We start from the raw sequence: 21757 nt of genomic DNA, 5'->3' as shown, positions 1-21757 counted from the left end.
CTCGGCGGGGAGCCTTCAGCGGGCTGAAGACCTGCTGGTGGAGCTGAAGTCCTCCTGGTGGAGCAGTCTTGTGTCTCGTTAGCGGGGGATCTGGAAAACAAAGGGAGCCATTAATGCCATTTGGACATTGTAACAGGTGGATAACAAGATCCTTCCGAATTAAGGTGAGTGTCCATCTTTTGTTACATGTGTTTTATGGAGGACAATACACTAGCTGTGTTGGTTCAGGTAGAATGCTACAACACGCAGCCTCTGGGATCGGGTCCGTCTCCGGGACTCTCCGGGTCTGGGAACGTCTCCGGGTCCGGGTCTGGGTCCGTCTCCCGTTACGTCTCCGGGACTGTCTCTGGGTCAGTCTCGGTGACCGACTCCGGGACAGTCTCCGAGTCCGTCCCCCGGTCTGGGTCCGCCTCTTGGTCTGTCTCCTGGTCCGTCTCCGGGACCTCCGTAGTCACAACTCGGTCATCCCACATTAGAGGGAAACACGATGGCATTAAAACGTCACAGCTGCATTTATTACAAGCCCACAATGATGAGTGAAATAAAAGGTACCGTTTGTTTGCATCTCCACGCCGTCGTGATCTAGAAGAGATGGTAACTTCCCACGCCATGGTAATCTCATACAGGCTCTTCTTGGATCCCTTGTTTTGATGCATTCATCATGGTTCTTGTGGACGGGGCTCTCTGATAGGCACACATCTCTCCCACCACTGTAAAATATGATTGGGGTGAATATGGGCTAACAATTGCCTGCACTCCTTTGTGTTCTGTACCCCTTATGTTTTGGTCTGCTGATTGTATTACACAAGCCCATCTCAAGTATTTCCACACACACACATAGACCTAGATAGACAGAGACAGACACACGCAGACGAAGACGATGTACTCAAAGTGTGTCTTTCTCACACAAAATATATGTTCTTCCCATCTGGAAACCATTCTGTTAATTGCAATCCATCTATTCCTCCTGGTCGATACAGAAGGGTTATTGTTGGTTCGACCTTTCAGAAAAAAAACTACTCTTGGCTGAGAAGCTTTTAATTACAAGGAGCCCTGCATGCTGGAAGAGTACCCTACTTTTACAATTCAAAAAGGATACTGGGCCCTCCCAGTATCCTTTTAGACTTTTATGACACTATGCCATTTCCATGATAAATGTCCAATCAGTACTTTATAATATTTATGTTTCTGAGTTTGTCAGAAGAACCAGTCTACTAAACGCATTGTATCATGGAAATGGTTATTTACCATTTCTATACATGGCTATAACCATGTACACGTTCTACATGTGTTTCCCTCTGGGGCTGATGCTCAAACAAAAATACCTTCTGGTAAACTATAGGACTGAAACAGACTTATTCATGCACTTAAGTCATGTAGGCAATGTTTATTCTCTGAAGAGAACTAAAGCCTGAGTCTCCTCTTAGGAGCCACCATGACGTGGATGGTATGATTTAATATCGTTGGTCTTCTTGTGATAAGGGTGTAACCAATCCATGTAGCATTGTCTTTTAATTCATAATATCACGGTTACCTCTTGCCGTGACTGTACCAGCTACCACCCTCTACCACTGCAGACAGGCAGAGAGAGGCCGTACATGTCCAGCTGCTGATTGCGCCAAAGCTCAATCATCGTGTTCTACATCCATCACTGAGTCTGATGCTCCACTCAGACATGCACTGATGATGGCAGTTACGAGGACACGCGGTCACAGTTCCTGGTAATCTGTGGTCTGACATTAACAAGAGTCACTGCTGCACCATTATTCTCCTCCTCCCTCCTCCTCCTAGGTCCTCCATCAGATGGATTTGGTGTTTGGTCATATGGGCTGATGGGCAGCCCAGTCAACATTAACAGGATTATCCTTGGAACCCCTTATCATTGCTCTGGATGACGTGGCTCCATGAGGGCTCTGGTGTCACGGCGGTGTTGTCCATTTGCTAAGCAGCTCTTTCCTCTTTGGTCAGCAGATTTTAATATCGTTTTTAGGATCATTACTTTAGTGTGAAACATTTTTCCCATTGTGCTGAGAATGTTTTCTCGCTGATTGAGGTCATTGTTGGTTTAATATAGGAGATGGAATTATACCCAAATAATTGGTTCACTTTCTGTTTCACATCTCATTCAGATTTGGTCTTCTGTTCCAAGAGCCTGCCCTAAAAAGTCATTTTTTTTCATCTCTTTTATTTTGTATATACTTTTCTCTTATCCGGGGTGGGTTCCATCTTCAGTGTGGGATTGGATGTTCTTGTCCCATAAGGGCCTTCAGCCTCGCACCGTGGGCAACACCACGTTGTGTACATGAAAAACAGCCCAACACTCAGGCCTCTCAGCACAACTCTGTAGCCTGGTTCGGTCAACTGTTGAATACTGAGATCCAGCGCTATTATTCTCTCCCTGTCACTCGCCTTCTTCAAGTATTTGCACTTTATGTGACTGGGATAATGTTGCTCCACGTTGACTAACTGGGTGGGGTATTGTGTGAACACTCGCCCTTCCTCCCCCGCTCACCCGCCGTCACGCCAGCAAATGACACCCACGTCCCCCTGACCGTGTGGGAGAAGAACGTGATGCAGCGTTTCAGGCACTGGAGTTACTTCACACACAGCCCTAATGGTAATGGAGGAGACGGAAGTTGGCCAACTTGTGTGTGAGTGCCAGTGTGTTGACTCCACAGCGCTGAGATAGCTCTATGAGAGCATACAGGCCTAGATACTCCTGCCATCGCCTAGAGGGAATCAATGAACAAACTAGGGACTAGAATAGATATGGCTCTGTTTAGCTCGCATAATAAAGCGGGAGCATTCCTGCTCTTCTGTTTCTTGGCCTGTCCCCTTTTCTTCCGCCACCCCCCTCTCTCTCACTCTTTTCTTCCTCTCTCCCCCCTCCTTCTGCTCCCTCTTGTCCTCCCTACTTTTTCAGCCCGGCCTCCATTGTGAAGGGAGCCTGGGAAATGATAGGGAACATACAACACAGGCACACAAAGCTCGTGCTTCCTGTTGGGCCTGTTTGATGTGTGGGCAGCCGGCCGGTGGAGAAACGGAGAGGGCTGCAGCTCTGAGACAGGAGAGGGCTTGGATTTACCGTCTTGGAAGGAGAAATGGTGATGCATCATTTCCTGTGTGGGGGTGTCATTTATTTAGCAGCTCACAGACCAGTGGACCTTGAGGCGTGGGAGAGGGCCTAGTTTGTGAGGGAACGCTCTACTCTGGGTTGATGAGGCGTGGCCGTGCCAAACTTTCATTGAGACGTGGAGGTATCGTGCGGCCTGCTAGAAGAGATTAGTTGTGATGTGAGTGTTGTTTCTCAAGCCTTTTTTTGTTGAGGCACCATTGACTCGATTGGATTCCAGACAATGATCGTACAAACAAGCCAATGCTATTTTGATGCCAACACATGATGCATTTCGCCTCCCGGACAGGCGGCGGAGGCGGTGGTGTGGCTGTGGTCAGGTTCAGTCCAGGCACCTGCTTTCCCCTCGCCCTGTGTGTGGTGCACTGGCTCCGTGGCACACACCCATCACCTCCAGCCAAAAATCATGGGGGGGACAATGATTAGGACAAGCGGATACAGTGAGGTCCCCATCTTGTTTCCTGGTGTGTAGCCAAAAAAGCATCCTGAGTTTCTATTTAGTTTCACTTCCTTATTCAGCAGCATTGTGGTTGGAGCAACAGAGAATAGGACTGTCTCTGCTACAGTGTTTGTTGGTCATTTCTCTGCGATTAGTTACTCAGCTCTCTGTGTCTTGACACGCAAACACGGGTCATGTGAGACAGCAATGTTGTGTTTCACTTCTGTATGTTGGGAAGACATGTATCCGTCTTGATGCATAAGCTTCACCAGGACATTGGGTGTGGATATGCGTAGACGTTGCAAAGTAATTGGATCCGACACAGAGAGTCTAACAAAGATAACAATTAATATATCAAACGCATTGTTCTTTTAAACATTTTAGGTTCATCATTTTAACAAGCATCCCAGCACTGGAATAACAACTGTGATTGTGTTACCCTTTCTCTTCCGCTCGGAAGCTATCATTTCATGTGGCCGTTTCGCCCTGGAAATGTCTGTCTACATAAAAGGGTTTAGTGACGGACAGACGGGTCAGGTGGCAGCGTGTAGGCTGGTTCTCTCTCACGGCTGGCCAGCTGCACCCCCAGCGTACCAGAGCCTGAGGGGCCATATAAGGGAAGAGAGGGAGACGTTTGGTCATGTGCACTGAGGTGGAGTGCTGTCGGGCCCTGTCTGTCTGGTATTGTGCACATTGTGGTGGTGAAGTATCGCCTGGATACTATTCGATGCTCTCATGGGCTTTTCTTTCTCCTGCTCATTCTCTCTGTTGGTTGTAGTCTTAAATCTGCAAAGCAGCCATGATTTTTTTGAGCCCAAACAGGTTAGGTGGAGCAGGTTGAGATCTACTCCCTGTTCTCCCCACAGACCCAATGCATTTAGAGCAGGACATTTGCTGCTGCAAGGAGCAGTTTCAGTTTAGGTTTAAGCAAGCATTCTTGGATGATGAAGGGATATATATGAATTACTTTTCAAATATGGCATAGGTTGGTGGATAGTTGATAATCCAAAGCCTTCCAATATGTGGGTGGTGTTATGTTTTCCTCTTAGATCCTTTTGTTTTATTCATTGGTGCTCTAGTTGCTGGCCCACAGTAGCTGATGCTAATAGGCTGCGTCAGGCTTCTCATCTCTCTGCCGGGTGATGTGATGGGCCTTCTGGCGCAGGGGATCAGTTGGTTGCAGGATAATTAGGACGGCAATTAGATGGGAGTAGCATACCGCCAACTCTCTAACGCCCCCTCACGCAGCAAGAGGGGGGGGGGAAAGACATCAACGTTGATTGGACTGAGTATGGTGTGTTGTCGGCGGTAACTTGCAGGTCCCAAGGGTGAGATATTGTACCCCGGGGCGCTGTGGTGCAAGCTGCCATGTAGTCCCGACCGGACCAGAGGGAGCGGGGGCCCTCCCCTCCAGCCCCCCGGGGCCCCTCCCCTCCTGCCCCCTGGGGCCCCTCCCTCCGGCCTCCGGGTCATGTAGTAACAGGAAGGTCAGGTGTACGAGTAGTGGCCCGTTGATATTTAATGAACAAAAGAAGGCAGCGCGACAGAAGAGCAGCAGCCCTCGCTGTGTTAAACCCCTAAGGGATGCAGGATTTAGATTGTAAGTCCTACATCTACTATCAAATATGTATCAATAATATAGTGGAAAAAAAATGAGAATCACTTTTGGATGTTGATTTACGATGTGCGCCCCTAAAATGTCTGGTTGTGCCCCTAAACTTTTCAGTTAGGGGCCACAGTGCTCCTAGTGAAAAAAGTTAGTCTGGAACAGTATTACTGATGCATTATTTATCTTTGTTTTTTATACCTGATGGAAGTATGTTTTCTTTCCCTACAAGAGTTTTCTACTTTGTTAATGCGTAATTAAAAAATATTTATAATATAATATTGTCGGTTTATCTCCAGAGAGACTTAAGATTTTTAGTAGGTGTATTTAAGACACACTGTGGAGACTTACGATTTTCATTTATATGTGTTTAAGACACACTGTGGAAACTTAAGATCTTTAGTTTGATGTGTTTACTGTGGAGACTTAATAAGGCCCTGTCTACACGGACGAAAACTATATTCCCCCCCCGACCCCCCCCCCGTTTTCCTTGGTAGCGTTTCAGGAATTTTTCCATAAAGATGAACTCATTACAAAAACGCTCAACTGTAGAAATGGTGTAGTACATCTTCCAGGCCTATATGTGGCGCTGTTTCTCCACCAAAAAAAAGACGAGGAGGAGAAACCGAAGAAGAACAACAGCAGTTGTTAAACCTTGTAGATTGAGCAGACAATACTTTTGTAGGTACAGTTGGTCATTAATGTGTGTTTAACACGCATTGTGGAGACTTAAGATGTTTAGTTAGTAGGTGTGTTTAAGGCAAGCTGTGGAGACATTTCCCACGACCCCCTCACCACAGTGCTTGAGAGATGACTGTGATTAAAACCTTAAATTTATTTAGCTGACACATTTGTTCTAAGTGTCTTACATTAAGTGCATTCAACAATGAAGATGCATTGCCCTAAAAGAGAGCAGTGCATTGCCCTAAAAGTGCAAGATTAATGTGAGTACATAACATCTTTTGTCGTACAATCCATCATTATAATCAAATGATTGTAACGTTCTTCACAGACTGTCCTGTTAAAGAGATTGCAACACGCTCACAGGGTGGCTAAGGTAGGATCTGAACTGTTGAGGTTGCCATGGGGGTTGGGTTGCCCCCCTCCACCCACAATAAAATACTTAAGTGGAAACACTTGAGGAGGGCGGCCGGGCGGATGCACAGCATTGGGTTTGCTCTCTGCAGATAATGCTCAAGTTTATTACACCCAATCAGGCCTAAAAGGCTTTGGCGAAAGAGCCGTAATGGGCTGGGATCAGGGTGGCTGACTCATGCTCCCTCCTCTTTTCTATTGATTTATTTGCTTCTTTTTTGTTCCAAATGTCCGGCCGGCACGCAGCGCACTCTTCACCTAGCCCTGCCCGGGCCTGCGGTCGCGGTGACCCGGGGCGCTCAGCCGCCTTCCAGCACGCCTCCCACACTCCAGCTCTCTCCTCTTTCCGCTCTCGTCGTCTTCAACAAAACGTTGTTTGACATGCTTCTGTTGTGATACGAGATAATGATACAAGCGTCTCTCATTCCCACCGCAATACCGCCCGCCTCCTATCACTTTTCCAAACTTGGTCCCTTTCTGTTTTCACAGCAACAGCCATCACTGTTGTTGTTGTTGTTGTTGTTAGTTGGAGCTGCGAGTCTGAAGGCTGTCTCAATAAAGAAACCTGCCCAGCCACCATTCATTCAGGCCAGAGGAGTTCCTATAAATCAGTCAGTCTGTGGAGAAGCATCGGGGATATGTCGGAGGGCTGTACATCGGCTGCCAACAGGAAGTGACCTGCAGGAACCCAGCAGTTTGAAGCCCTCAATGGGTATTCCTCTTATTAGATATTCAGTGTATCTGTGGATACCTATTGTTATTGTCACAGTTGGGTATTCATTTTAATTGGAAGCGTCCATATCTCAACCTCTGAAAAGTATAACATTTTTGTATTTCTCAGACTTTAGGTATCCCTCTAACTAAACAGCATTGCCATTGGGACCCATAATGTCCACCAGGATAAAACTTGCTGTACATTGACATGTTGAAAGACTTTGAAAATGTTCTCATTCGACCAAGACTCAGAATTACCTTCTTTTTTTTTCTACAGATGATCTATGGACTTGTCTGAGCTTATAGCAACCATTTTTGACAACATAAAAATTAATAACTCATGTGGGAATCCATATTTTTAAACATTCAATCACAGTTACACTTGAAGTAGTCAAGGACTGTGACTACTCGGGCCACATATAGGCCAACCCAAATTGTGTGTCGATATAAATAATGAAGTCAAAGTGTACATTTTAATGAATGCTAAGCTAAGCACTAATGTTCGATTTCCATGGAGAGTCGTCGTCAGAAGGTGGCAGGAACTTTAAATTTGCCAAGAACATAGAGAAGTCCTCCCTTAACATGTGTACAACATTGTGTCAATATCTTATTCCATGACGTCAGTGTCAATAACAATTGCTATTAAGTGTAATGTACCCTTTTGTCAGCAGGAGGCACAAAATCACACTGTGTGTGTGTGTGTGTTTGTGTGTGTGTGGTGTCATGTGTGTGTTTGTGTGTGTGTGTGTGTGTCAGTCAAAAACGGTAATAGAACGAAGATGGTGTCATGCGTGTCTAGGAGTAATCACTACAACCCGGATTCATCGATGGGCTAGGCACGGTTTGGGCTGTGAACCCCTATGGGACTGTCCTTAGGATTAGTTATTAGGATTATAAATAAATTGAAATAACAAACTAAGTACTGGTGGCTGCAGTGAAAAGTAACATATTGCAGATTTCAATGAGTTGTATATGTTTATATGTATGCATTGGCTCACTTTTAAGTAGCTTTGTATAAACTCGACTGGAGTGTACAACTGTCTAGGTTGGGTTACACCATTCATTAGCATTATGCCTGGTTTGATATTTTAACATGGTCTCCTTATTCCAAAATCTCTGAAAGATGATCAATAGGACTGACTATAGGAATCTCCACACAGTGAACTTGATGCTGTTGCGTTCGTTGACATGACATCCTTATGTACCAAGTCTGATATGGTTGGGGTGGGTAGCAGCCAGCTACCCCTCTGAACCACTGCCATTGTCCTGGGAGTGTTTGCAGCTGGCACGCAGGCCGCACACACACACACACACACACACACACACACACACACACACACACACACACACACACACACACACACACACACACACACACACACACACACACACACACACACACACACACACACACACACCCTCAGCTTTTATTTACGGTCATATGAAATGACTATCATTGTTTATAGTCTGCTTTTTGTATGAAAAGGGAAAAATCCCCATGGTTAAAAATAAAGATATATTCTTATCAACCGCAAGCAGCCATCACTTGGTTACATGCAGTGGACACGTGACTTCCACAGCCAGGGCTGTGCACACAAGCGTGGATTGTGTTTAAAGGGGATCATCATTAAAATACCTGCGTTCCCAGCTGAACTCAACATAGCAAGCAGTTTGCCATAAAGACTCAAAATCATACGGAAGAAACGAACACACACACACACACACACACAGTGTGATACTGCTATCCTTTGAGCTGAGTGGATCTACTTGTCACCGTAGTCAACCTATAAAAGCCCTTCTGTTTTTTAAGTCCACCTGTAAAATGATGGGTGAATCGGTGATGTGACATGTCCTACTTATGGTGATTTATCGAGAAATTGAAGGATTTCACTCTACATTTTGTAGAATCTGGAGAGTGATCACCATGTTGTGTTGCGCCTTTACAGCTGTAGGGATCTCCAGGTGAATAGCGCTTTGCACTTTCTGTTCAGCTACAGCAATGCACCTAGAGCCTCCGAGGGGACCCCAACGAAGAGCCAGTGGGATGTAAGGGAGCCGTCGTGGGAACAGAGTGGCCCTGGGTCACGCCGTCATCACTGAGGCACATTCTTGTCCTGTCGCTGTCTGAACTCAGTAGAGGAAACGGCAACTTCCTTTAAGAAAAAATGGAGCCCATCTGCATGGCCTGGTGGCTGCTGAGGGTTTGTGATGGTATGGGTGGGGCTTGGTGTTCATGGGTAAAATAAGTCCCACTGGCCCTTGTTCCTGTGACCACGTCCACTGGCCCTTGTTCCTGTGACTGTACGGCCACTGGCCCTTGTTCCTGTGACCACGTCCACTGGCCCTTGTTCCTGTGACTGTACGGCCACTGGCCCTTGTTTCTGTGACTGTACGGCCACTGGCCCTTGTTCCTGTGACTGTACGGCCACTGGCCCTTGTTCCTGTGACTGTACGGCCACTGGCCCTTGTTCCTGTGACTGTACGGCCACTGGCCCTTGTTCCTGTGTGACTGTACGCCCACTAGCCCTTGTTCCTGTGTGACTCTACGTCCACTGGCCCTTGTTCCTGTGTGACTAGATTGCGGCCAAATGCAGGATCTTCATGGGAATCAGGTCAGCACGTTGGACATATTACGTCAACAAAGAGAAGCAACATGTAGATCCTCATTCAGGAAGTAATCCAATTCATTCCTTGTCCGCAGGGTGGTGTTTAGGTGTTCTGCACTGCTCTCCCTTTTGAATGGTGTTTTGTGGTGTTCTGGCAGTGCTCTCTCCACTGGGTGGTGTTTTGTGGTGTTCTGGCACTGCTCTCTCAGCTTGGTGGTGTTTTATGGTGTTCTGGCAGTGCTTTCTCGTCTCTCCGCTGGGTGGTGTTTTGTGGTGTTCTGGCAGTGCTCTCTCCGCTGGGTGGTGTTTTGTGGTGTTCTGGCACTGCTCTCTCAGCTTGGGGGTGTTTTGTGGTGTTCTGGCAGTGCTCTCTACGCTGGGTGGTGTTTTGTGGTGTTCTGGCAGTGCTCTCTTCGCTGGGTGGTGTTTTGTGGTGTTCTGGCACTGCTCCCCCTGCTGGATGGTGCTTTGCGGCGGCCAGCATCAATGACCCGGTAAGGTACAGCCCAGCAACAGGAAAGAGGAGGGATGACTTGCTAATTGAGCTCACTTTCCAGGAGACGCCTTCTACACACTCGCACTCGCAAGCGCACAAGCACGCCTCGGCTCTCAAAGGATGTGCTTGAGTGCAGCCCCCTGCCGTCCCCGTGGGGATAGGTCTAGAGTGATGCAGGGCTGGCAGAGCGGGCTTGGAGGCTGCAGATTCCAGGACAGCTTTGCGTTGAGTCTTTCTTAATCAGGACGGCCAATTAGTACAAATGTCACTGGTGCCATTCGTCACAGTGCAGAAATAGAAATGGCAATTAAGGAGAGCTGTTTTTTTATTTTATTTAATTATTAGGTCACTCGTCCACTCCTGCTGTCGGAGTCTGCGCTGCGATGTTAGGGGGCCGGTGCCCCCTCTGCTGGGATCAACCTGCCGATCTGACGGAACAAAGCGTCTATAGCGAATATATTGATGGATAGTTTATATAGATATTATAAAGATAGACGGCAGTGTTATTATGAAAGACCAGTGTCTTTACAACTCCAGTATAACATGCGGTGAGCTCAGTGTTTCATAATACCGACCAGGATAACATTCAGTGTTTCATAATACCAACCAGTATAACATTCAGTGAGCTCAGTGTTTCATAATACGGAGCAGTATAACATTCAGTGAGCTCAGTGTTTCATAATACGGACCAGTATAACATTCAGTGAGCTCAGTGTTTCATAATACCAACCAGTATAACATTCAGTGAGCTCAGTGTTTCATAATACCGACCAGTATAACATTCAGTGTTTCATAATACCAACCAGTATAACATTCAGTGTTTCATAATAAAAACATTAAGTGAGCTCAATGCTTCATAATACCAGCCAGTATGACATTCAGTGTTTCTGTTAGATTTCAGCTTATTTCTAAACTGTTCGTATAGACTCTGCGTTGTGTATTTTCCGTCGTAGTAGTAATTCTTGAAGTCAGGGTGGATAAGAGGGTTGAATAGATGGTTTATTCCAGGATGTAATACAGCGAGATACAGACTTAGGTTGAATAATCTATAGGGGACGCGGTTGAGGAGCAGTTTTGAGACGTGTTCCTTGGCTGTCGATCACTCTTCTCCTCGAACCAAAGGGTTGTGGAGAGTATTATATTAAAGAAAACATGAAGAACAAGAGAACAGAAGCACTCTCACCCTTGATAAGGTATATGGCCCTGGCTATGTCCCAGACAACCAGGTTGGTAAATCCTTGTTGAGACATAACAAATGGCGGAATGTGGGAAAAAACACCTTGTATCAGTGTGAGAGGCACTGGCCTGTTCCTAGACTAGAAATGTGAAAACAGAGAGACACTAAAATACACCAACATTCTACAATACCAACCAGGGGTGCGTTTCCCAGAACAGTCAGGACGTTAGCATTTTGTCAACTTATTACTTAGCCCAGTTGTACTATGCAGCAGCCGAAGTACGAGTGTTTCCCAAAAATCTCCAGCTAACATAGCAATACGTAGCTGACCTCTTCGTTGATTAGCTGCATACAGCTAATACATAGTGAACAGATATTTTCTGAATGCGGAGTTCAGAGTTGCTCTGAGGCATTTAATCATTCACAGTTGGAAGCCTCAGAAACTTTGATATTTAGACTACATGCTTGTTATACAGTTGTGGTTAATATTTGCCAACTTGATTGTGTATAGCCTACCTATCCTTTCTATCAACATTAGAAACAATTTCGGAAATAATTATAATTGTTTGAAAAAATGTCACACACATTTTTAATGACACTGGCAAATTCATCAGCGTCACTATGCAATTCAATATAGTTGCTGCAAACGGTTGATACCTTTATGGAAAAAAGATAATTCAAACAATAAATTTGGTAAGAAATTAGCTTTGTCTGTTCTCTAGGATATGGATAAGTAAATAAAGTACTTTTCTCCCCTATTCTGTGGAAGGGTTAAATGGCTGAGTGGTTAGAGCGCTCACCCTGAAATTAACAGGTTGTTTTTTGCCACCGGTTCAAGCCCTGCCAGATGTGTCTTGTTTCCTCAGTTCTAATGATGGATTTTTGATGTTTGAAGTCTGTCGATCTCTTCACAGTACCTTGGCTGTATATTTCCCTCCTACAATATTTTGATAGCCTATTCATTTTGACAGGGGGCAGCATCTTGTGTTGTCGCTGCAGTGGATGCATGTTTCTTGATACTCTTTTATTTTATTTTAAATTGTAGGCTATCAATGAATTCACCTTATCACATATGTAAAACTAACAGGGTTTTTAAATGTGATATTTGTTAGCCATTAAATGTCCAGTGATGTTCCACACCCTAACATTAGGAGGCGCTATTGCACTAACTCGGAATGCTAATTGTGTAAAAAAGAAGACGGTCATGTGACCAACAGCCCTAGAACTGTTGTAAATAATTTGCCTTTTTACCATGTGGGTAATAACTTAAGGACTCAGCCAGACTATGTTGTTGGGAAACAGTCAGGGAGCCTTACCTTGCTGGTACAATGGAGTTTAATAACTTCCTCCATACTATGAGCTTACTATGTAGGTGAAATGGTTTTGGGGAACACTTTCCTATTAACTGTTGAGTCCCTAAGAGGTAGGTTGCTAAGGAAGTTAGCAACTATGCTTTTGGGAAACGAAGCCCTGGTTGGCATTATGAAACACTCACTGAATGTTATACTGGTTGGTATTATGAAACACTCACTGAATGTTATACTGGTTGGTATTATGAAACACTGAGCTCCCTGAATGTTATACTGGTTGGTATTAGCAAGATTGAATGAGCCTGGTTGGGTCAGGACACTGGGGAAACCCCTAGTCTTTTGCGATAAGTGCCCTGGGATCTTCTATGACCTCAGTGAGTCAGGACCTCGGTTTTATATCTGCTCCGAAGGACGGCGCCTTCCACAGCACAGTGTCCCCGTCACTGCACTGGGGCATCGGGATTGATGTTAAGGCCAGAGGGAAGAGTGCCACGTATTGGCCACCACCTGACACCACCTGGTATTCCCAGGCGGTCTTCGTTTCCCAAAAGCATAGTTGCTAGCTTCCTTAGCAACCTACCTTTTAGGGACTCAACAATTAATAGGAAAGTGTTCCCCAAAACCATTTCACCTACATAGTAAGCTAATAGTATGGAGGAAGTTATTAAACTCCATTGTACTAGCAAGGTAAGGCTCCCTGACATACATAGTCTGGCTGAGTCCTTATTACCCACATGGTAAAAAGGCAAATTATTTCAGCTCTAGGGCTGTTGTAGGTCCATATTAGGCCACATGCTTTGTGGTCACATGACCGATTCCAGTCTTCTTTTTCTTTTTTTACACCATTAGCATTCCAAGTTAGTGCAGTAGCGCCTCCAAATAATTTGCCTTTTTACCATGTGTGTATAAGGACTCAGCCAGGGTGTGGAACATCACTGGACATTTAATGGCTAACAAATATTTTCTTTAAAAACCATGTTAGTAACCCTGTTTGGGTTTAAGAGAAGTGTTTCATTCATAGCCTAAAATTTAAAATAAAATAAAAATGTATCAAGAAACATGCATCCACTGCAGCGACAACACAAGATGCTGCCCCCTGTCAAAATGAATAGGCTATCAAAATATTGTAGGATATTGTAATATTGTATCCATCATTAGAACTGAGGTAACGTATCTGGCAGGGCTTGAACCGGTGGCAAAAAACAACCTGTAAATTTCAGGGTGAATGCTCTAACCACTCAGCCATTTAACCCTACCACAGAAATGGGGAAAAGTAATTATTTACTTATCCATATCCATAACCTAATTCCTCACCAAATTCATTGTTTGAATTATCCTTTTTCCATAAACGTATCAACCGTTTGCAGCAACTATTTTGAATTGCATAAATAGTGCCTATGCTGATGAATTTGCCAGTGTTGGTGATGTTTTTTTCCAAACAAACAATTATTTCTGAAATTGTTGCTAATGTTGATACAAAGGATAGGTAGGCTATACACAGTCAAGTTGGCAAATATTAACCACAACTGTATAACAAGCATGTACTCTAAAAATCAAAGTTTTGAGGCTTCCACCTGTGAATGATTGAATACCTCAGAGCAACTCTGAACTCCGCATTCAGAAAACATTTGGTCACTATGTATTAGCGGATAAGTACGCAGCTAATCAACGAGGAGGTCAGCTACGTATTGCTATGTTAGCTGGAGATTTTCGGGAAACACTCGTACTTCGGCTGCTGCATAGTACAACTGGGCTAAGTAATAAGTCGGCAAAATGCTAACGTCCTGACTGTTCTGGGAAACGCACCCCAGTATGCCATTCAGTATTTCAAGAGTATTTTCATGTTTAGAGCATGTTTATTCCTGGGCCTCCCTACAGAGCGTTGCATGGTCCAGACCCCTCCTATATCTGAGGCTAAGCTGCGTCCCGTAGTGCCTAAGCCCGTTCCCCAACGAGGTGGTGGTGTCTTGGGGCACCGAACCCTCTCTGGAGCTCCTGGTTTAGTCTCCTCATGTGCCGTGATGAAAGGACATTTCGAAAAACAAAAAAAGCGGATATTCTCTTTGCCAGATCTTTTGTAATGCAATGTCTTGGTTTTGTGTTTCTTCGTGTTGTGTGTTTCTGTTGTAAAGCAGCCCGTGAATATAACCCCCTTTACCTGCTTCCCCCAGGTGTTATGAGAGCGCTGGTCATGGCCAGATGATGGACGTGGAGACGTCTTACTCAGACTTCATCACCTGCGATCGCACCGGCCGCAGGAACGCCGTGCCTGACATCGCAGGGGAGGGCGGGGCTGCAGCCGGCAGCACTAGCGAACTGACCAAAGACATGGCCCACATGGACCTAAAGAACCCCGGTGAGCAACCACTGTGGACCAGTAGAGCAGCACAAAAGAGCCTCTACACCACTGTGGACCAGTAGAGCAGCACAATAGAGCCTCTACACCACTGTGCACCAGTAGAGCAGCACAAAAGAGCCTCTACACCACTGTGGACCAGTAGAGCAGCACAATAGAGCCTCTACACCACTGTGGACCAGTAGAGCAGCACAATAGAGCCTCTACACCACTGTGGACCAGTAGAGCAGCACAATAGAGCCTCTACACCACTGTGCACCAGTAGAGCAGCACAATAGAGCCTCTACACCACTGTGGACCAGTAGAGCAGCACAATAGAGCCTCTACACCACTGTGGACCAGTAGAGCAGCACAATAGAGCCTCTACACCACTGTGGACCAGTAGAGCAGCACAATAGAGCCTCTACACCACTGTGCACCAGTAGAGCAGCACAATAGAGCCTCTACACCACTGTGGACCAGTAGAGCAGCACAATAGAGCCTCTACACCACTGTGGACCAGTAGAGCAGCACAATAGAGCCTCTACACCACTGTGGACCAGTAGAGCAGCACAATAGAGCCTCTACACCACTGTGGACCAGTAGAGAAGCACAATAGAGCCTCTACACCACTGTGGACCAGTAGAGCAGCACAATAGAGCCTCTACACCACTGTGCACCAGTAGAGCAGCACAATAGAGCCTCTACACCAGGGGTTCTCAAACTATATGGGGCCGGGGACCCCCCCATAGGGCAGAAATTATTTCAAGGACCCCCTCATAACCGCAACACAAATGTAATCATATAGGCTCATGTGTATTTTTTCTGTTAGATGCTTTTGAACTTTATGCTTCAATCATTCAGTGCTAATACCACAATAGTGTTAAATAAGCATTTTATTGTATTTTGGCATAACTTTACAATATGTAAATAGATTTTACTTTTTTATAAATGTGTGTATAAAAATCACACACACACACACACACACACACACACACACACACACACACACACACACACACACAATACCCAAACAAAACCAGCAAAAACATGACACGGCAACATTGCCCAATGTTGTCACAATGGACATGGGACAACGGCAGAGGACATGTTTATTTCCAAATGTCTGCAAGGATTGGTTTACAAGAGAGATAGTAAAGTGGTGCAAAACAGTTAAATTATTCACCCACGTAAACACGTTACCTACTGTTACCAATGGTCCATCGTAACAAATCGCCTGCTCGGCATGCCATGCATATATGGATGAAGCTTTGAAGGGGACGCAAAACACAGCTTTGGCTACGCTGTTGAACGCTGATTGGCTGTCATCACGCGTTTGCTGCCGAAAAGTTGAAATATTTCAACTCGAGCAGCATTTGACGCGCCGCAAAATACGTGAACGCGCATGCAGCGCGGGCATGGGCGAGCTGCGCTTCATATCAAATCGTGCCGCGCCGCAAATCAAATTTGCGGCCAGTAGAGCAGCACAATAGAGCCCCTACACCACTGTGCACCAGTAGAGCAGCACAATAGAGCCTCTACACCACTGTGGACCAGTAGAGCAGCACAATAGAGCCTCTACACCACTGTGCACCAGTAGAGCAGCACAATAGAGCCTCTACACCACAGTGGACCAGTAGAGCAGAACAGTAGAGCCCAGGCTCTAAGTGCCACTATCAACTGTAGCTTCAGAGTCAAAGGATTCAGAGTGAAGGAATTTGCTCGGTCAATTTCATCTATTTGAGTAGTTGGATGGGTGTTTATATTTTAGACACGCCTACTTTCAATGTTCTCAAACACGACCAAACCTAGAGGGTGGTAGTTGCTCCTCCCAGAGCTGATACGCCCTCCCTAAACACCACTCCACTATTCCCCATTGGAGTGTTTCCAGCAACACGATGGCTTCCAAGCTAGCTGTTGGATTATACACGAGGCGTGTCCATTTCATCCTAATTGTCAAGCAAGCTGACGGGAACCACGTAGCGTGACCGCCGGCCGTACAGCCGAGGAGGGGGCGCTGATGTCATGCTGATATGGGGTTACGCAGACGGTCCCTGGGTTGGGTTCTCTCCCCATTGTTCCTGAGTTGTGGCTCCGTGAGACCACAGGGGTGTGTTTCAGGAGGCTCTGCTGTGGACTGCTCTCACGGAGTGTTTCCCCTTTCCCCAGAAGGCGCCGTGGGGCCCCCCCCTGCACCACAGGGAGAAGGCTCCCCCAGCCAGGAGGCCCAAGAACCCACGGGGCCCACCTGAGGCCCTCCATGGCTGTCGGGAGGGGGCGCAGAGAAGGAGAGGGACATGGCACGACCCAAGGACAGAGACTCTTTACTACTCACCGTCCACCGGCTTGTGCAGTGTGTGTGTGTGTGTGTGTGTGTGTGTGTGTGTGTGTGTGTGTGTGTGTGTGTGTGTGTGTGTGTGTGTGTGTGTGTGTGTGTGTGTGTGTGTGTGTGTGTGTGTGTGTGTGTGTGTGTGTGGAGAGACACTTGCCAGGTATTTTTGACTCCTGCAGTGAGGTTATAACGTGGATGGCCGTTTAGGAGAAAGCACAGGAACTTATCAGACTTTAAGACCTGTGTGTGTGTGTGCCCAGAGTGATATTTATGACAACACTTTAAAAGGTCCCAGCAGCCTCTGTGGATCATGAACGTCATAACCTCCATCATATTATTACTCAATGTTGTTTTAGTTAAATTGTGTTCTTGTACAATTGTAATCATTTTTCTCTCAGTAAGCATAACACTTAACATTGTACTGTACCATACCACGTTCATATTTATTGCAAGATGTTCAGCGATATCTTTGTAATAGGATTTTTCTTTGTCAAATAAAATAAAAAACCCAAATGTATAATGTGAAGGTCATACTTGATATTTTCTAAAACCTCTTCATTTTTACACAATGGAGAATTTGCATAGTACCTTGAGCGGTATGAACATGTGAAACCTTAATAAGTAAAGCAGCATTAATGGATGTATGAGCCATGTTTCCTCACTGTTATTGAATCAGCTTGGTTTACACAGGAACAGGAAGCTGCTGTTTACATTTCCTGTCTGGAATGAGCAGGTAACCATTTTAGTTGAATCCTATGAGGTAAAGAAAGGATTGTGTTTAGGAACTCTGTGTTCCCCTTCCTAACTTGGTCAAAGTTAAACAACTCGGAATCTAGTTTGGCCTTGCATAATATAAGGACGATGTTCATTTCTTTAATGACTTTAAGTATGACTTCCTGAAAATCTTAAAGAGCAACAATATTTTACAAGAATCCATATTTTATTGGAGCCTTTACATAATGTGAGAATAGTAAACAAGTGCTTTTCTTCCATCAGTCAGTGTAATACAAATTAAGATTTGATATAGAAGATACTTTAAAAGAACAGTTTTGTTTAACTGGAGTCTTCCTGAAATGCATGTCCGCCATTAAGTAACATCAACACTTAGTGCGACATCTACAGTTGAGAAGTAGGATAACATTACCCATTAGCTAGTTTTACCTGAGAAATGTGGCTATTTTTATAGCATTCAATGTTATCCCATAGGCACATAATTAGTTATTTATATTAACAGAAAATGCAGTGATTTATTACAAGAATGAAGAAAAGAGGCTTGCATTAAAATTGAGTTTTAGCTGTAAAAATATGATCCAACACTGCTGCACAGCACCCTGCCGGTGGCATGTATTAATAATTATGAACTATTCTTCGAGTCCATTCATCTAGAGAGTCAGGTGGAGATGGGCTCACAGATCTGACTGGTGCACAACCAGTCAATTGATTTCCGATGACTCCATCATACACACGCTGCTTCAGAAGCCGGTGGACTTCTGCATGCCGTAGGCCTCGTAGAGTTTGGTGAGCAGCGCCTTCTTCTCCTCCTCGGGTAAGAAGCACGACTCAGCTGCACAGATATTCTATAACCACAAGTAAGCAAAGCAGCAGTCGGATATAGGTTGGTTTTCGTTCTGATCATCTCTAACGTCTAAAGAGCAACCTGCCAGGTTGGCATGTCTGCTTAATGTGGGGAAATGGATGGAGCTCATTACTCATTACATTACTTATTAACATTGAGGGCATTTAGCAGACGCTTTTACCCAAAGCCACTTACAATAAGGACATTAAGTACCTCACCCTAACTCTTAACAACAATATATCACTGTTTGTACAGTAAGGATGTTCATAGAACAAGTGCCAAGAGATAAAAATCGCTATGTTAACTCATTCTCTGTTTACAACAAAGATAGCTAGGACAAGATGCTACACAACTAAGTACTATTTTGAAGTGCCAGGACGTACAACATACAATAAGCGTATGGGAGGGGGTGGCTATGCAGAGTCTCGGTGACCTCTGACTTAAAATGAGAGCGGGCCTTGTGTTTGTAGTGCGATGCGCAGACGTAGACCCTTCACCTCAGCATCATGAACTTGAAGGCTTAAGGCTCTGCGGCTTTGATGTTGAGCTTTTACTTTCTAGAGGAGCTTGTCTCCACAAGTCAATTTACGCACAAGTTGGTTTTTGGGTCTGCATGTTGCACAGTTGTTATGACCTAAGTCTAAAAGAATGACACTCATTTTGAACTTCATACTTTCCTCTAATCCATTGATTACGGATGCCAACTGTCCGCTTGCTCTATACATTCACTGGAATCCGGTTAAAATAACCTTTTTAGGAAGAAAGTGCGCTTATTTTAACTGTATAGAAATACTTATTTTAGTAATTTGGAGATTTCAGCGAGTCTAGTCTGACATCTACTGGTGATGAATAGGACTGATATTTCTTCAGAAAATAATTCAGTTAAACGTCTGAATCCAGACTAATTCAGGCACCAACATTAGTTAAACACGTCTGAATCCATACAAATTAAGCCACTAACATTAGTTAAACACCTCTGAATCCATACTAATTCAGCCACCAACATTAGTTAAACATTTCTGAATCCATACTTTCTGGAAATACAGTATTTGAGCTGAAGGTACTTCCAAGAAATCCCAAGTTTGATGAGGGTACACCGATGGAGTGTGCCAAACTCACCAGTCTCTGGAACTCCTCCTGGGTGAAGCCCATGTGCTGCTGGGCAGTGAGGTAGTCCAGATTCAGGGTGGAGTTGAAGATCAGCGGGTCGTCGGTGTTAAGGGAGTAATTTGCCTTGTCTTTCCTGAACCTGCAAATGGGAACAAAAAGAACCAATTGACATCATCATCATCATCATATTTTCCCACTCGGTGCAATAGTGGCCTTTGGGCGCGCCTAGTTGAACCTGTAGCCAAGCAGGAACTGGCTTCTCTTCATCATCTTTCTCCTGGCCTGCTTAACATCCATGTCCGACAGCCTCTCTATCCAAGATCAATTTCAAATATCAAATCTTTCCTGGCGTCCTCCGTTCAAATATAACTTGTTTCTGTAGTTCGCTAATGTCTAGTATACATACATATTTCAGATGTTGTAGGTAGCAATTGTCACGTATTGGGAGGATGTCGGTTATATAGCAAAGACGTCGTTAGAGAACTTGAATCTCCGGTACAGGCCACCTTTGACTTGTCAATTTGGGTCAATATTCTTTCTTCTGTCACTTAGACTAGGAGCATTCTTTCGTTCAAAATCCCCTCGTACCATCTTTCTCAGTAACCCGTGCTATTTGAGCTCAACCTTTCTGAGTTTGTACTCTGTGCTGCACTCATTTGAATGCGCTGCATTGGCAGTGTGTCATTATGTGGATGGTGCCCGCTCACCTGAGGACCGGGTGCTTGGTAAAGTCCGGGTCACAGGCTCCGGTGAATTTGCTAGAGATGGGGCACACCTGAAATAACACAGAAGCACCATACTTAACACATTCAGTCTCGTCATGGCAAAGGGATAACAATCAAAGGTATATGTGTTCAATCTGGTAATACGATATCATTTAGACATAGAGCTCCTAGACTGTAACGCAAGTGTTGTACACTTCCTTGTTATTTGGATAACCGCTCTGCTGTTGGTGTTATGGCGCATAACACGTCGGACTCTCGTCTCTGGTATTTCTACAACGAGACTCGTAGTGGGGGTTATCTCAGCCAAGGTTGAGAATGAATTGGGGGAAAGGAACTTTGGTTTTGACTCCCTGCAGTACATGAACCACGACATGGAGGAGAGAGGGATTGTTGCTCGCGAATGTCTCCCGCTTTGTCTCCCGCTTCACGCTGCCCGCTGCCGAGGCACCACCGCCTCGGGCGCTGCCCGCTGCAGGAGGCGGTGGTGCCTAAGCGCTGACCACTGCCGAGGCGCCGGTGGTCCCTCGGCGGCAAGGCTCCGGCGGGAGACAACCGCGGTCAACAATCGCGGGCAACAATCCCTTTCTCCTCCATGTCGTGGTTCAGTCTACTTCAGATTGGTGTGGACGTCTGAGAACCCGACGCAGTCGTTTGAGATTCATAATATCGTCTGGAGGCTCACACAGCTTTTGGCCTTGATAATATATATTATATGATATAGATATCTATGCATAATATGATATTATTTGGATATAGAGCTCCAGGACTCCCGCCGGAGCACCTGGAGTGCTCTAGAATATTTACAGAACACGGCCAAAGGCTGTGTGCGCCTCGCCATTGCGATACAACCACTGTAAACAGAGGGCATGGTACTGTGGCTGCAAACTGCATACCTCAAAATGCATCTTCTGATCCAGGAGCTGTTTGTAGAGGGCTGGGTCTTCCAGAGTCCGGTAACCGTGGCCAATGCGCTCCGCCTTGAGAACCTCCACCGCCTAAAAGATACTTCAAATGTTTAATTTGGAAATGCTTCAATGGGAGTCCATTCTGAACACTGTCTCATACTCTGTGTGTGTGTGTGTGTGTGTGTGTGTGTGTGTGTG

The 21757-nt window shown here is 45.4% G+C and overlaps 2 protein-coding genes across 3 annotated transcripts in view; one reads left to right on the top strand and one right to left on the bottom strand.

The window, feature by feature from the left end:
- The first annotated feature begins 5 nt into the window (after positions 1 to 5).
- Positions 6 to 19420, top strand: pkig (protein kinase (cAMP-dependent, catalytic) inhibitor gamma). Of its 2 annotated transcripts, none has more exons than XM_056583484.1 (3): positions 6 to 164; positions 14748 to 14932; positions 17084 to 19420. In XM_056583484.1, the coding sequence occupies exons 2-3, from the start codon at positions 14776 to 14778 to the stop codon at positions 17161 to 17163; spliced, it is 237 nt and encodes a 78-aa protein (XP_056439459.1). In that variant the 5' UTR covers positions 6 to 164; positions 14748 to 14775; the 3' UTR covers positions 17164 to 19420. The 2 variants fall into 2 exon arrangements, with proteins under 2 accessions (XP_056439459.1, XP_056439393.1); XM_056583418.1 differs by having other exon boundaries at positions 17081 to 19420.
- Positions 17611 to 21757, bottom strand: part of ada (adenosine deaminase) — a 15300-nt gene continuing 11153 nt past the window's right edge. Inside the window, exons 8-11 of the mRNA XM_056582986.1 lie at positions 21548 to 21649; positions 20637 to 20704; positions 19939 to 20068; positions 17611 to 18820 (exon numbers count right to left, since the gene is read on the bottom strand). Of these exons, the coding sequence (XP_056438961.1) occupies positions 18716 to 18820; positions 19939 to 20068; positions 20637 to 20704; positions 21548 to 21649 (405 nt within the window). The 3' untranslated portion in view covers positions 17611 to 18715. The remainder of the gene's footprint in view (positions 18821 to 19938; positions 20069 to 20636; positions 20705 to 21547; positions 21650 to 21757) is intronic.

The sequence above is a fragment of the Gadus chalcogrammus genome, chromosome 1 (genome assembly GCF_026213295.1).
Source record: "Gadus chalcogrammus isolate NIFS_2021 chromosome 1, NIFS_Gcha_1.0, whole genome shotgun sequence".
In the NCBI taxonomy this organism is placed as follows: Eukaryota; Metazoa; Chordata; class Actinopteri; order Gadiformes; family Gadidae; genus Gadus; species Gadus chalcogrammus.
Note: the sequence above shows the minus strand (reverse complement) of the source record. Positions and strands in the feature narration are given on the sequence as shown.

Coding starts and splice junctions, on each gene's coding strand:
- pkig (XM_056583418.1), top strand. CDS start 14,776: ATGATGGACGTGGAGACGTCTTACTCAGACTTCATCACCTGCGATCGC. Junction 14,933..17,080: donor CATGGACCTAAAGAACCCCG/GTGAGCAACCAC, acceptor CCCTTTCCCCAG/AAGGCGCCGTGGGGCCCCCC.